The sequence below is a fragment of the Strix uralensis genome, chromosome 1 (assembly GCF_047716275.1).
Source record: "Strix uralensis isolate ZFMK-TIS-50842 chromosome 1, bStrUra1, whole genome shotgun sequence".
Taxonomy (NCBI): Eukaryota; Metazoa; Chordata; class Aves; order Strigiformes; family Strigidae; genus Strix; species Strix uralensis.
Genome location: NC_133972.1, coordinates 20,646,702 through 20,659,919, shown reverse-complemented (window position 1 = coordinate 20,659,919; position 13,218 = coordinate 20,646,702). Strand labels below are relative to the sequence as shown.

General features: G+C 40.4%; 1 protein-coding gene across 3 annotated transcripts in view; it reads left to right on the top strand.

The window, feature by feature from the left end:
• Positions 1-13,218, top strand: part of BMPER (BMP binding endothelial regulator) — a 150,811-nt gene that overhangs the window by 73,301 nt on the left and 64,292 nt on the right. For all 3 annotated transcript variants that reach the window (XM_074858773.1, XM_074858763.1, XM_074858785.1), the window contains 4 exons: positions 4,268-4,367; positions 7,662-7,771; positions 8,404-8,544; positions 10,829-10,933. In XM_074858773.1, coding sequence (XP_074714874.1) covers positions 4,268-4,367; positions 7,662-7,771; positions 8,404-8,544; positions 10,829-10,933 — 456 coding nt within the window. The remainder of the gene's footprint in view (positions 1-4,267; positions 4,368-7,661; positions 7,772-8,403; positions 8,545-10,828; positions 10,934-13,218) is intronic.

Genomic DNA, 13,218 nt, shown 5'->3' with positions numbered 1-13,218 from the left:
TACGTCAGACAGAGCTCCTGGTGACCAACAAGTGTATGCGAGCCAATATACTATCCAATTCACATAGGAAGCCTTATACACAGTAGCAAATGTGGTGTAGTGAAATAGGAGTCCTGGTATGCCTTAATCTTTTCTTTCCAGAATGGTAATACTCATCATTATCTGAATCTCAAATGATATGTCTATCTCTTTGTCAGCGGATTTCTATTCATTGCCTTTATGCCATTGCTGTCACAAAAATTATGTCTCAATATGTTCATGGTGGCTGTAGTAACCTGCACTGTGCTAGAGTGGTTGAAGACAAACAGTCATACAGTTGTGGCTTCTCTTGCCACTGGCATGGGACAGACTTACTCAGTAGTTGACCCTGTTGAACTTTTAAAGGTAATTTTCATTCTGGTGGCATAAAATCTTTATTCATAGCTGGAGAAAACCTTGAACATCTGTCTTAGTTCTTACAGCAACCCCTGCTGAGGCTACAGTGTGCATCTGACCTTGCTCTAGATGTCTGGAATATGTATCTTGGAGTTAAGAGAAATGTAATTTTGATAATTCTCTATAATTTTTTTCCCCTGTAAGGATAGCCTCACTGGTAGCAGATTAAACCTTTCACACTTCTTCTAGAATGAAAGTTAAAAATAAATTCCTACAATCCACTGTGGACTGAACCCTAACTTAGACAAAATGTTCTGCAAAATCAATGGAAATTTACCTTCTGTTGGAGGATTAGCAGAGTCTCTCAAGCACAAATTGAACATAGGGCAAAACTAGGGAGGTGTTTTTTTTAGATGATTTATAGCTTCACTAAAGCACAGAGATAAAGCCAGAAAGTGAAATGGAAAATGAGATGCCCACAAGAAACATGAGTCTTGATAATACTGAAGTCAAGCTTTAATATTAAATAACATGTACATAAAATATTATTAAGTTTAGACATGCCCATTATCAGTAGCAAACAAATTGGGACTATGGAAACCTCTGTCCTGAGATTTCATGAATGCTTTCTGCTGTTGGTGGTCACTGTTCTCGCCCCCATGGTAGATGAAACCCAAGGCTTTTGGAGATTAATTACAGCAGGCTCCCAACCTTTAGGGAGTTTTTGGACAGACAGTTTTTTTCTGCAGACGTTTTTCTCTCTGTCTGTCCTAACACACAGGCCATGAATCAGGCACATGGGTAGCCTGCCCAGAAACTACACTCTTAACTCTCCAAGTTTCTCCTTCTTTATTGAACAGTGAGGTGTCATAGTCGAGGTGGGAGCTTAGCAGAAGTGGATGGATGGGTAGCTAGACTAGCTCCGTGCTTTCATTTTAGGTCTTTCTCAAAGATGGACCTCTCGTGGGAGAGTTAGAAATTGCAATTTCATCTTCCCCTCTCTTCTGTCTCTTGAGAAGGCTGCTGAGATGAAAGAATACCTCAGTCCCTACCGCCCTCTGAGCCGATGCCAGGGAGCCTCTTGCTTTGTTTGGCAGATACGAGGTGGCAGCAGGAGTTACAGTGTTTTTGTTTGTCTCTGCGGTGGAAAGTGAATCTTTTCATTGTAGACTAGATTTCTTACAAAATCTGTTACCTCCAGAGGACTGTGGACTTGCAGCAGCATCCCCTGATTAAGACTTCTTGTAACTATTGCTCAAGGATTTATTTGCCTAGTTCTTGAATAGCATTTCTCACAGGAAGCAGATGTCACTTGTGCTTTATTGGTCTGTGCTGGCTTCCAATTCAGGTTTGGTTTTACTGGAAGGTGTTGCTTCGGACCTGGAATATTCTGGCTGCCTGGGAGATGTTATGCTTAACAGGGAAATGTGAGCTAAAAGCTGTAGATGTAATTGGGAGGTGGAGGAGGCAAGGTGTTTACTGTGCAGTTCCCACCCTGGCTTAGGCCATCCAGAGCAAGCCTTTCTGCTCTCTGGAGTTATTTTTTCCCTTGATTTTTTCTGTTGAACTTTTGTTGCACTTTTTTCTATGCGGCTCTATTCCATGCAATTTAAAGCACTGGCAGGACTAGCTAATCCTGCTTTGAAAACTCATATTCTGAATGCTTTGTGAGTTTTGAATTGAGATGTCTGAGGCTTTTAAGAAAATAGAAATATTCTGTAGATTTTGACATTTCCTTATAGTGCCCAATGAGCTATCTCTCTAAGCTCTGTAGGGCAAGTAGAATTAGTCTTACTTTAAATGGTACATGTTGATTTGTTTCAGACTGTTTTTGAACTTGCACCCTAGCATGATATTCAAGCCTGGAAGAGCCTGTCTGGGACAGCAGCAAGTCAGAAAAAACAGCATTACAGCTGGAAGCAGGAGAAGCAGTGGGGTAAACAGAGAAATGCAACTGGACTTAGTTTTGTGCAGAGGAGGGGCCAGTAACAAAAGGTTAAAAAGGAGCTATAAACAAAAGGCTGAAATGAAGAAATATTCAGTATTATCCATGGCATTTTGTATTTAAAAAAAAATATCTATGCAACAGGCTGCAAAGGCAATGTCTCAATAATGTGCTCAGCCTGAGCTTTGATACAGTCTGTCAGAGGAACAAGACTCCAGAGCAGTTCTATAGAGGCATAGGGTATGTGAGTATTAAGTACAGAAGCAAGGTTGCAAGAAAGGACCAGTGCTCACCATGTTTTGGAGCATTGCTTTATCTTCCATAGATGTATCCCTGATCCTGACAGCAGGCTGAATGAGGCCTCCATGCCCTACTTTCCCATTTGCTGAATTGTCACCGAAATTTGAACTTTGTCTTTTAGCCTTTTTCCCTGGGCTGAATGACGGCACTGCTTCGGAGAGCCCTTCTTTGGTATTTTCTCTTTCATTCTGCACCTGTGTCTCTTTTCACAGGGCTATTCCCTGAGCATCATAAGGAACATCAGTGAAGAATTCATTTAGTTTTGTCAAGTTTCTGGTCTGACCCTTAATTTAGAGCAGTCATTTCAGTCTACAATAAACTCTGTGTTCCTGCATGCCGCAGTGAAAGAATTATGAGCAGTCCTTAGCCATGTGCATTCAGGATGCTTTGGTAGCCCCATGGGACAGCTAGACTTCAGTGCCTGAAAACTTATTATAGAATGGGGGTACAGTCAGTATGTTATTTTCTGTATAATAGTGTATATGTGGGTCTGCCTGTGCGTAAAAGCTTTTACATGATTCACTGAGGCCATTAGGAGTGGAATGGCATACCATCATTTCAGGCACAGAGCTCTTCAAAATGAACAGCTTTTTCCATCTTTCCCCAGGGAGCCCCGAGAGGCATCCAGCATGTAGGTGGGAGGAGACTGTTCATAAGTCTTCCATCACAGCATCCAGGAACACAAAGCTTATTATTGGGATGAGCCTGTGGCTCTGGGTGATAAATAAGGCAGGACAGTTAGATGAAAAGGGCTGACTTCTCTTGGTAAGACGAAGGTGGACTGATTTTTAAAGTTTAACAACCTGGACCTCTCATGAGCGTATGGAGCACATGTTGGTAGAGGCTCCAGAGCTAAACACAGTGTTCTATAAACACGGTGAAGTAATCAGGCAACAGAGCAGAATAAAAACTTTAGACATATCTTAGACATATATTCTGTGCTTTTGTCTTTGCTGTGTTTTTTGCTTCTCTCTGTTTCTGATATTCATTAATACAACAGGATATATCCAGTCCAGGTTGCTTATTTTTTTATTCTTCTTGCCTCATTCATTCTCAAAATTTCATATACCCTCTTGGTTTTCAGTCCTCTGAAGCAGACCTGGGTTTGCATAGTTGCACTTGGAGACTAACAAGAATGTGCTTTCTTAAGTGATTTGGCTTATTTGGTTTCTGAGGTCATGGACATAGCAGAAGAACACCTGCTCTCATCTTGCTTCAGCACTTAATCCCTGTCCCAGACAAGCCTAGAAGGGCATGGCACAGGAGATGAAGAATAATGTAAAAAATTGCTCAATAACTTTTTTGAACATCCGGAAAGGTTCATGGATAATGATTTTATTCTCCCTGGTTTTCTCATATCCACACCAAGAAATAAGATAGAAAGACACTGTTTCTTCAACCATTACATTCATTGCTTGAGAGAATGAAAAAATATGAATAATCCAAGGTCTCTGCAAGCAATATAGAAAGTGTCGAAGGACAGTTGTACACGTTCGTTGTATGCCTGATGCAAGCAGAAATTTCTGTTGGCAGATACCACTTTGTCTAAGGCTTTTCAAGACTTGTTACCAGTCTGTGTGGGTGTGTGCATGTCTACTTGACATTTTGCTTTATTTTTTTTTTTTAACTGAGCCTATTTTCCTTCAGGGTGGCAGGACACAGTGCATCCAAGAAGTCTGCCCCATTCTCTCGTGTCCCCAGCACCTCAGTCACATTCCTGCTGGACAGTGTTGCCCCAAATGCTTAGGTGAGTGTGTTTTTCCTGGGAATTTTGTAATTAATACAATATGTTTCTGAGTAGCGTCTTTTATACCAGTATTTCACAATCCTGGTAAATTGTGGGAGGTGGAAGAGACAGTATTGTCCAGTGGAGTTTATAATGTACAGGTTTAAACAGGTACTCAGGGTCAGTGTGTAGGGTTGTGATGGGTGGTACTAAGCAAGCAGCCGCAGAAGAGCATTTGAGCATAGACCAGTTGGCTTGCTTAGAGAGACAAATATAGACATGTTTCCCACCTTCATTACACATGTTTTACAAAGGGGGTTGAGGCGGGAGGAAATGTTTTGTTGGAGTCTGACACAAGAAAAAGACCTCACCCTCTCATAATTTTATTTGAGTGTGCATTTGCATTCTTGTTTTTGAGGAAATGCAGGTCAGAGGAAACTTCTGGACTGAAAATGCATTCTTAGAAGCTGTTGTCAGAGAGGCCAAGGACCCAGGAGTCTGCCTTCTTAAGGTGGAATCACAGTTTCAGCCAGGAATATTTTCAATTACGTCTTTCCAACACATTTTAAAGCAGTAAGTCAGAGGCCTCTAAGAAAGGCTAGTTCTTCCAAGTCATGCCAAGGAAGGCAGTGACTTTGGAGAGTCCTTATTTTGCACTTACAGTGTCCACAGATCCCACATGTTAACATTCCTCAAGCATGTGTCCCTCTATTTCATAAACAAGGAGCACTTGCATCCTACCAAGTAAATTAGCTTTAATTTGCTGTACGAGGTTATAACCAGGTTTGAAAAATTTTCAGAGCTGATAACTCCCCGTTCTTCAACAGAAACTTTTTGTCATTTTGACCCTATCTTTACTACTTTCCAAAGTCTCTTTTCAGGGGTAGGTTAGGGGTACAGAGAAGTCTGGCCTTGGTAGCAGCAAGCCATAGAGAGTTCCAGCTTCTCATAATACTGAACATTTTTGACTGCTTGAAACAAACCTAAATTTATTTATTTATTTATTTGTTAATTGAGAAGTCCTATAGATAAATATTTGCCTGGAACATTTAACCGCGACACCAAAGAGTAATACAGTAGAGGAATGAAATGGAAAGGAGAACAGTCCAAACACTGAGCTTCTATTTTGGCTGAGGACATTTTTCCTTTCCTTCTGTAAACTCCCCTTGTGCTCTCCACCCCATGCTTTTCCTAACTGAACCTTCTCCTCCTTGATCTAGGCATTGAAAACCCAGCTTTAATTTTTGACTGCTTCATGAGGATTTTTCTACATTCTTTTTTCCCTCTTAGAAATGCCTGTAAATGAGTTCACTAATAATAATGATTTTAATTTTATGTGGTCTTTGCTGTAAAGCATGTCATATACCTGTGAATAGATAATGTCTATTCACAGGGACGTGTTGAGAGTTCTGGAGTGGAGGTAGAGCTGAGGGATGTGTAGCACACTGCATGGAAGTTGGGAAAGAGAAATGTTTTCAGGGATGATGAGGCATAGTTTTTAAAGTAACATGTGGAGGACCTCCCTGCAGTTGAATTCCTGATACTCAGCGTATATAGCTTAGAAGAATGCTGTGGACTCTACTGGGACTTGAATTATTAGTTTAACTAGTGGTTAGGAGCCAGCAAAGTCAACTATTAAACCAATATCTTCACCACCACATCTTTTAAAGTGGTAGCTCCTTTGTCAGTGTTTTTTTACCAACTATATGAACTGGGTTGGCCACCTGGTATTGTGCTGGGTGGTTTGCAAGACATGGCAAGAGGGTGTGAGAGAGAACTGGACTTCGTTCACTTGTTGACATAAGTTATGCAGCTGAAGTCCTGGCCCCACATAGAGAGGTAGAAGTGTTACAGGCGGGACTATGGCTGGGCTTTGTCCATAAGTGGTGTGTATGGATGTAGAGCGGTTCTTTTTAGGGCTACTGAGCATCCTCAACTGATTTCATATGTCAGTCCTGCAAGAGAAATTAAGCCTTTTCAGAAAGATGCACATACAGTAAAAGGAAAACTGGTTAACCAAACACAGATTAATCCAAGGTAGCTAATTTGCAAGAGAGAGATGTTCAAATTGTGTCTAACTGAACAATAGCAATTATCTCTTAACTTTTGTTTAATAGTTATTTTAACATTAGATTTGTAAAAACTCAAGGCTAATCCAATGGATTTTGTTGTGTGCTTATCCTTTTGCTCACTAATAGAGAAAAATGAAACCTTTGTCTTTGAAACTGTTCTACATTTATCAAGAATTATTGAATTACAGTGTGTCAAGACCTGGTGGTTTGAGAGCTAAAGTATTGGCCTAGTACTTAGTGACTTCTTGTATGTATTTACAGTAGCCATTCCCTACCCCGGAATTGATGCCTGTTTAACATCAGACCTCAGAAATGATAAGCTGGGAGACTGGCAGCCACTCATAAAGAACTTACTAGTTGGCTGCCACCAAAAGTAGAGAGGGGAAGGTATTCAAAACCAGAAAGATAAGTGTAGTGTTTGTGTAAAGAGCTGATGTTTATGTATCCTAATGGTCACTTGTTTAAAATAACCTACTAAGAAAGAAGCTGAGGAATAAGAGAAGCTTGCAGAACCGCAAAGTGTGTTGCCACTTGGATCTGAAAGTGCTTGCAGGACCGCAGGACTTCAGGGAGGTTTTGATATTGATGCTGCCTTCCTTGTATAGTGCTCTAAACCTTGCCTCGCTCTCATGAAACCCAAATATTTTAAGGGTTATGGAAACTAATGCGTATGATGCCCTCATTCTGTTCATAAATGATGCAAATGCCTGTATTTCTTGCAACGTTGTGTGACCCACACCAAGCTATCTTATTGAGACTGGACAACACCTATATTTTTTACATCAGTGTTACTGAGTTGATTTAGTTTGGCTGCTGTGAACCCCTGAGGTAGATATGCTAAAACCAGTTAAGGCTGCTTTATTTGATAAGTTATTGCATTAAGTTAAAGACTGTTTGAACTAGTTTAAGTGTAACTACCCTAAGAGTTTGCAGTGCTTACTTATTCCTTTAGCTGCACTGTGCACTTTATAATGAGAAGGAGAAGAAAGATTTTTCCAATATAAACATCCTATAAATCATATTTATATTCCCTCCTATGGTAGAATTTGTACAGATGAATGTGTGCTAGAAGAACAGTGAACTGTTAAAAGTACATGTTTTTTTCACACCAAAATGGAAACACATAGCAAATGACACATTGCACATGAATTTGGTCTGGTGACAATAAGCCCTACTATTTTTGTTGACAATATGGCATCTTTTCAACCACATTCTGTTTCTATTACTGTTTATTTATATTCAGGGCAGAGGAAAGTGTTTGACCTCCCATTTGGAAGCTGCCTCTTTCACAGCAACGTGTATGATAATGGATCCTCATTTATTTATGACAACTGCACAATGTGTACATGCAAGGTAAGTCCACAGTGCTTTGGTATTGTGTGCTGCGGCTTGTCTGACTTAGCAGTAATTCGTAGGGCTGTGGGACTGTAAGCCCTGATACTGTTCTTCTTTGGCATCTTGTGTGGTCCCTGAGAATCTGATCTGAAGAGCACTTGCAGTTGTGCTAGGAAAGTTAAAGTTACTGACTGCCTCAGCTGAGCCATGATGCCTGATTCTGTGTGATGCAAAATGAGGTTACTCAGACTATGTGATCCTCTTTAAGTTTACATTACAGTGGAAGAGGAGCTTCTAAATGGTGAATTACCACATCTCTGCTGAAGGACAGTGATTTTTTTTTAGTTCCCTAACATGACTGTGGCCACTTGCACTTTTGCACCTAGGCAAAAAAATGAAAGCGTCACCAAATCAGTAAGATTTTGCAGACCAACAGAAGTACAAGCTGATCTTTAGCTTCACAGACCATGAAAGATTCCCTTAATCCAATAAATAATTTTTATTTTCTCTGAGCTGACCTATTCAAAACAGTTGGGCTGTAGCTTGGGTGGATGCAATGATTAAGCAAGCAGAAATGTTATGGCAAGGACACACAGGAGCACAAATATCTTGGTGATGATTTAATGATTTCCTTTTGTCCTTTTACCTAGGATTCAACAGTGATATGTAAGAAGAGGTGCTTACTTCCTGGTGAATGCAATAAAAGCAAAGACCACTGCTGCAAGGAGTGTGTCTCATATATCTCTCCTGAGGAAGTGAAAGTGTGCAAGTTTGGCAATAAGATCTTCCAGGTAAAGTTTCAGGTGTGGCTTAAGAATAGATGCTATTGTAACAGCTGAAACAGTATGAGTTTACTGTAAGTTAGTATTGTGGCTTGTTTTTTAGCAGAATCCTCACCATCCTGGTTGATGATGGAACGACTCAGAGACAAAGCTTTGCAAAATTTGCCATCTGCTATTTTTTTTCTGAGTTTGTGTAAATTCTGCTCATACACAGTAGTTAAAGATTAGTTCCTTCTTGATGTGACACGTTGTCTCCCTCTCTGTACGCAGAGATTCAAGCTGCTGTTTCATGACAAGTAGTGCATTTTTAGTATGAGATAGTAATGCTCTGGTTTCCCAAACAAACACTGATATTCATGGAGAAGATATTCTGAGTGGTATGTAGGCTTTATCTACTGAGCCAGAGAATCTCTTCCATAGCTGAGCCAACAGGATCTTTGCGAAGTTCCTCTTGGCTGAAAGTTACTCATCTTGATTTACTACATTTCACATCTCTGCTAAGGACAGCACCCCTGACATCTTGTATTGGAATAGCCATGTAATAACTGTTACCTACTGCACTCTCACCCAAAGTTTTCAAGTCACAAGGGATTCCCTGCAGAACACTTCTGCTATTGCAGAGACCCTGTTTGTTTTTCCAAGTGGTGCGGCTTTTTTCACACTGTGTCTGAAAAAGATTCTGTCACCTCATGGGCCATCTGTGAATTAAGAGACCCTTGAATCAGATCAAATGTTAAATCCTTTGTGAATACTTGGTTTGCTCAGCCAGAATTGCTTCCCATTTATTCCATCTTTTGTGTACATAGCCGAAGTGTTTATTCTGGAAATTACATGTGAACCTACTGTACGCTGAGACTATACTCCATCTGATTGGCACTTTCACACTGGTGCTATTGTGCTTCAGGAACAAATGCCCGCTTCTTAGGCACCCAACTAAAATATTCTGCTTCTTGTGAAGATTTTATTATATTACCAAGTATTATATGAAGTAAGAAAAAATAACGAGACAGTACACCCATTTCTGGCCTCATGTGCAAAAAGGTAAACCCAGCATTGCTCTGTTGAAGTTAATCATCAAACACAGGTAGAATGGGCACAGCGAATGTGTTTTTGCACTCCTGTGCAAAACCAGCTGTGAGACAAAAAATCAGGGTAGCTGCATGCAGTCAGCTGTGATATATTCTGGTATCTTAGCAGATGCTTGGAGAGCAGTCATTAGAGGCCCACAAGAACATGGGCTGCATCAAGAAAACCAAGCAATTGTAACATGGCCTGGAAATAAAAAATAGGGAAAAGACAGCTGTTGACCAAGCATGCTGTGCTGAATAAGTTAGGCTCCTTGGCATTTCAGATTTAGTCTGTTTTTCTCTCTGGTCAGAACATCATGTTGAGGTGGGCACGTAATTGTTCACAGCTGTCTGGTTGGACAGCCTGTTCCTGTCAGGTCTATCTTCACCCTTCCTTCACAGCAGCCCTGTAAACAGAAAACATGCACATTTTGGCTCTAAGCAGGCTAGCACAAGACTGTAAGTGGGTGAGACAGAATGTTTTAGGAACCACACTTGGCAGATGCAACACTGTGTAAAAAGGAGTCGGGGCAGTTCCACAATCAGTCCTTCCCAGGTAAGTGGGGATGAGAACATGAGGCATATTTTACTCTGCACCTAATACTTTAAGAGCCATACATAAACTGTCCTACCTGCTCTGCATTTGAGAAGTTCAGCACTGTATCTCTTCTAAACATTTTCACATGTTTAGTGGATCAAGTATCTGTGAAAGTGCTGTAAGTAATCTAAATTAGAATTCGTTATTCGACCATTCCTGCCCTAAGTCAAAATGATGCTGCATCTGGGAATAAATTTACTATATGCTGACATCTTAATCAAATACTTTCACGTGCAACAACTTAAAGACATCACTCAACCCAGTGAATCAGATTTTTCTAATTATGTGAGCTTAAATGAAAATTTGTGGTAGGTGTGATCACATCTCAGACACATACTGGAGAGAAAACAATGCAAATAATCAGGACACTCATGAAAAATGCAAATGTGATTTGGTTAGCCTTGAGAAAATTAATTTCTGACCTAGAGGGCCAAGGGGAAGAACACCCTGCTGAATTTGATCTTTGTCTTTAATCCGACTGGCCATGGACAGACACCTCAAAATAATTTAGACTAAACAATGACACAATGCCAACAGGGAAAGTCATCCTTTCTTGTGCAATGATACATTGCTGAAATAGCTTCCTGTTGCCACCCCAGCTGATACTATATCATGTTCCCTCCTGCAGGATGGAGAGATGTGGTCCTCTGTGAACTGCACCATCTGTGCTTGTGTGAAAGGCAAGACAGAGTGTCGCAAGAAACAGTGCATTCCAGTCAGCAGCTGTCCTCATGTGAGTTTTTTTAAAGAACAGAGCTTTCTTCTCTTTTTTTTCTCCACCATTATCTTTTTCAGTGTTTCTTGGAAGTGTGTGCATGGCAGTGGGGCATGCAGACTGGAAAGAAGGGATCCTCTGGCATATTAATTTAGGCTGGCATTCCCCAAGTGTGCTACTGCTTCCTGCCTCTGTCCTTGCTCTGAAGACTCTGTGCTCCTTTTCTCCTCCTCCCTTTAACTTTCTCTGTCTCAGGTATCTGCATTGGAACATCTCTTTCCCATATATTTAATAGCTTTATAGAGTGGGGAGATGACTATGTTAATATTTCAAGAGCATGTATATTGTTACGGCAAGCCACGGGAGATTGTTGTATTTGCGTTTCTCAGTGCATATGAGGCTTAATACTTGGTTGAAAATGTAAATTAGACAAAGCTAAGCAAATTATTTCAGTCAAGCCATGCTACTTTCTCTATGGTTGCAGCCTGAGTATTTTTTATTTGAAAGTCTGAAGTGAACCCAAAAGAGTGGTGTAATTGTAACTTTACTTAATTGCTTCAAAAATTAGCATTACTTGAAACCTCGAGCTAAAGTGAATCTTTGTTTCTGTCACTGACAAATTATTTTATTTTAATGGCTCAAGCTTTCAGAAGAGGGAGCTCTAAATAGCACCTCATGTAGGGGCAGATCGTTGAACAGAACTGCAGAAGAGAGAGCCAAGTCGTTAGTATTACACCTTCTCAGTGTTTCCTTCTCCATCCTGGAAGCCAGTGGGGAAAATATGAGTCACAGACACCTAGGTATAAAATTTTAAATGACAAACTCTAGTTTGTAAAATTTTATACATGTGAACTTTTGACAGCCAGAAGCAGTGGTAGAATAGAGAGCCTGTACCTTGGCACTCCCTGTTCTGCTGTGACAGTTAGCTGCAAGAGTGATGCTTGCATCCTCAGAAGAGGGGACATCCTTTTCCTGTCACTCTGGCACTCACTGCAGAGGGCAGTTCTCCTGTTAATGGGCCTCACGTGAGATGTTCCATACATTTTGGGAAGTGTGAACAAATGGAGCTGCTTTTCTGGGAACCTGATGTGGCTCATGGCAATCAGGTTTGCTCCCTTCAGGCCATTCACAGTATAAGCAGGAGGTGAGAGCTTGGACTCTTCCAGTCTCTTCAAATTATTTGTTGGCCGAGAACCTAGCACACACTGCATCTCATTTATATTTTCCCTATGCTGATGCATTTCCAACATTTAAGATGCTACTGAGATCAAATAACTAATATGGCTTAATATATATCTTAAGTGAAATACAGCACTTCAGCAGTACCCATATATAAATTTGTGCATTGAGATGATCAGCTGAAGATGATCTAAAATGAAAATAGTGGTGGGTAAAAATTCTGCAGCAAAAAGTCCTGTGGCAGGAACTGACTGATGAACTTGTTCAGTGCTGCTACGCGATCTGCTCCAAGGTTAATGTGAAGTCCTAAACTTCCCTAGACCTTCGAGTTGAGTCTTCAGACAAGGTCCAGTTCCTTAGGTCTGAAAAGACCAGCTTTGTTACCCAGCATCACCATTCCTTCCAGTATCTAACCAGTCAGCCTGCTTTGTGCCTTAAAATGGAGTCTACAGCAAGCTGCATGCAAACCCACCCTCCTCCACAGGTACACATTACATTTCTCTCTTCCAAGCTAAATTGGAAGGACAAGTAGGAGAAAGAATGTAAATTCTAGAGTGAGATTTGTTTTCCTATTCCAAGTGGGTACCAAATAATTTTAAAGCAAATAATGTATGCTAGTGGATTTAAATCTTTTACTTTTCATCTATGCTCCACTCCCTTTGATGAGATATTCTGTCACAAATCTAGAAAAGTTAATTAAACACATCACATTATTCAAGACACAGATATGTTAGTGATTCTGATACTGAAAGTCTGGATATCATGCATAGAGTTATGCTGCTGTCTCTGCAAACTGTAGGGGTGTGAACTCCATTTCTTTTCTCTCTTCACAATACTTCTGGCAGTGAGCAGTCTCTACTGACGCTTGAAGACTGCTGTGGAATAAAATGCTGTTTAGTGTCCCTTAGGGTGTCAGGCCACATAAAATTATCTCATTAAACAGTGTTGTGATACACGCAACTGAGTGTGAAAGGATTGAAGATTCACAAGGAATTTACAATATTATTCCTTGACTTAAATGCTCTACCATGCAGTCTTAATACTCTTTGCATGATGTGGGTGTTTTTGGTGATGGAATATTATGTAATTGATCAACACAGATTTTTGGTCAATTATTTCTCAAA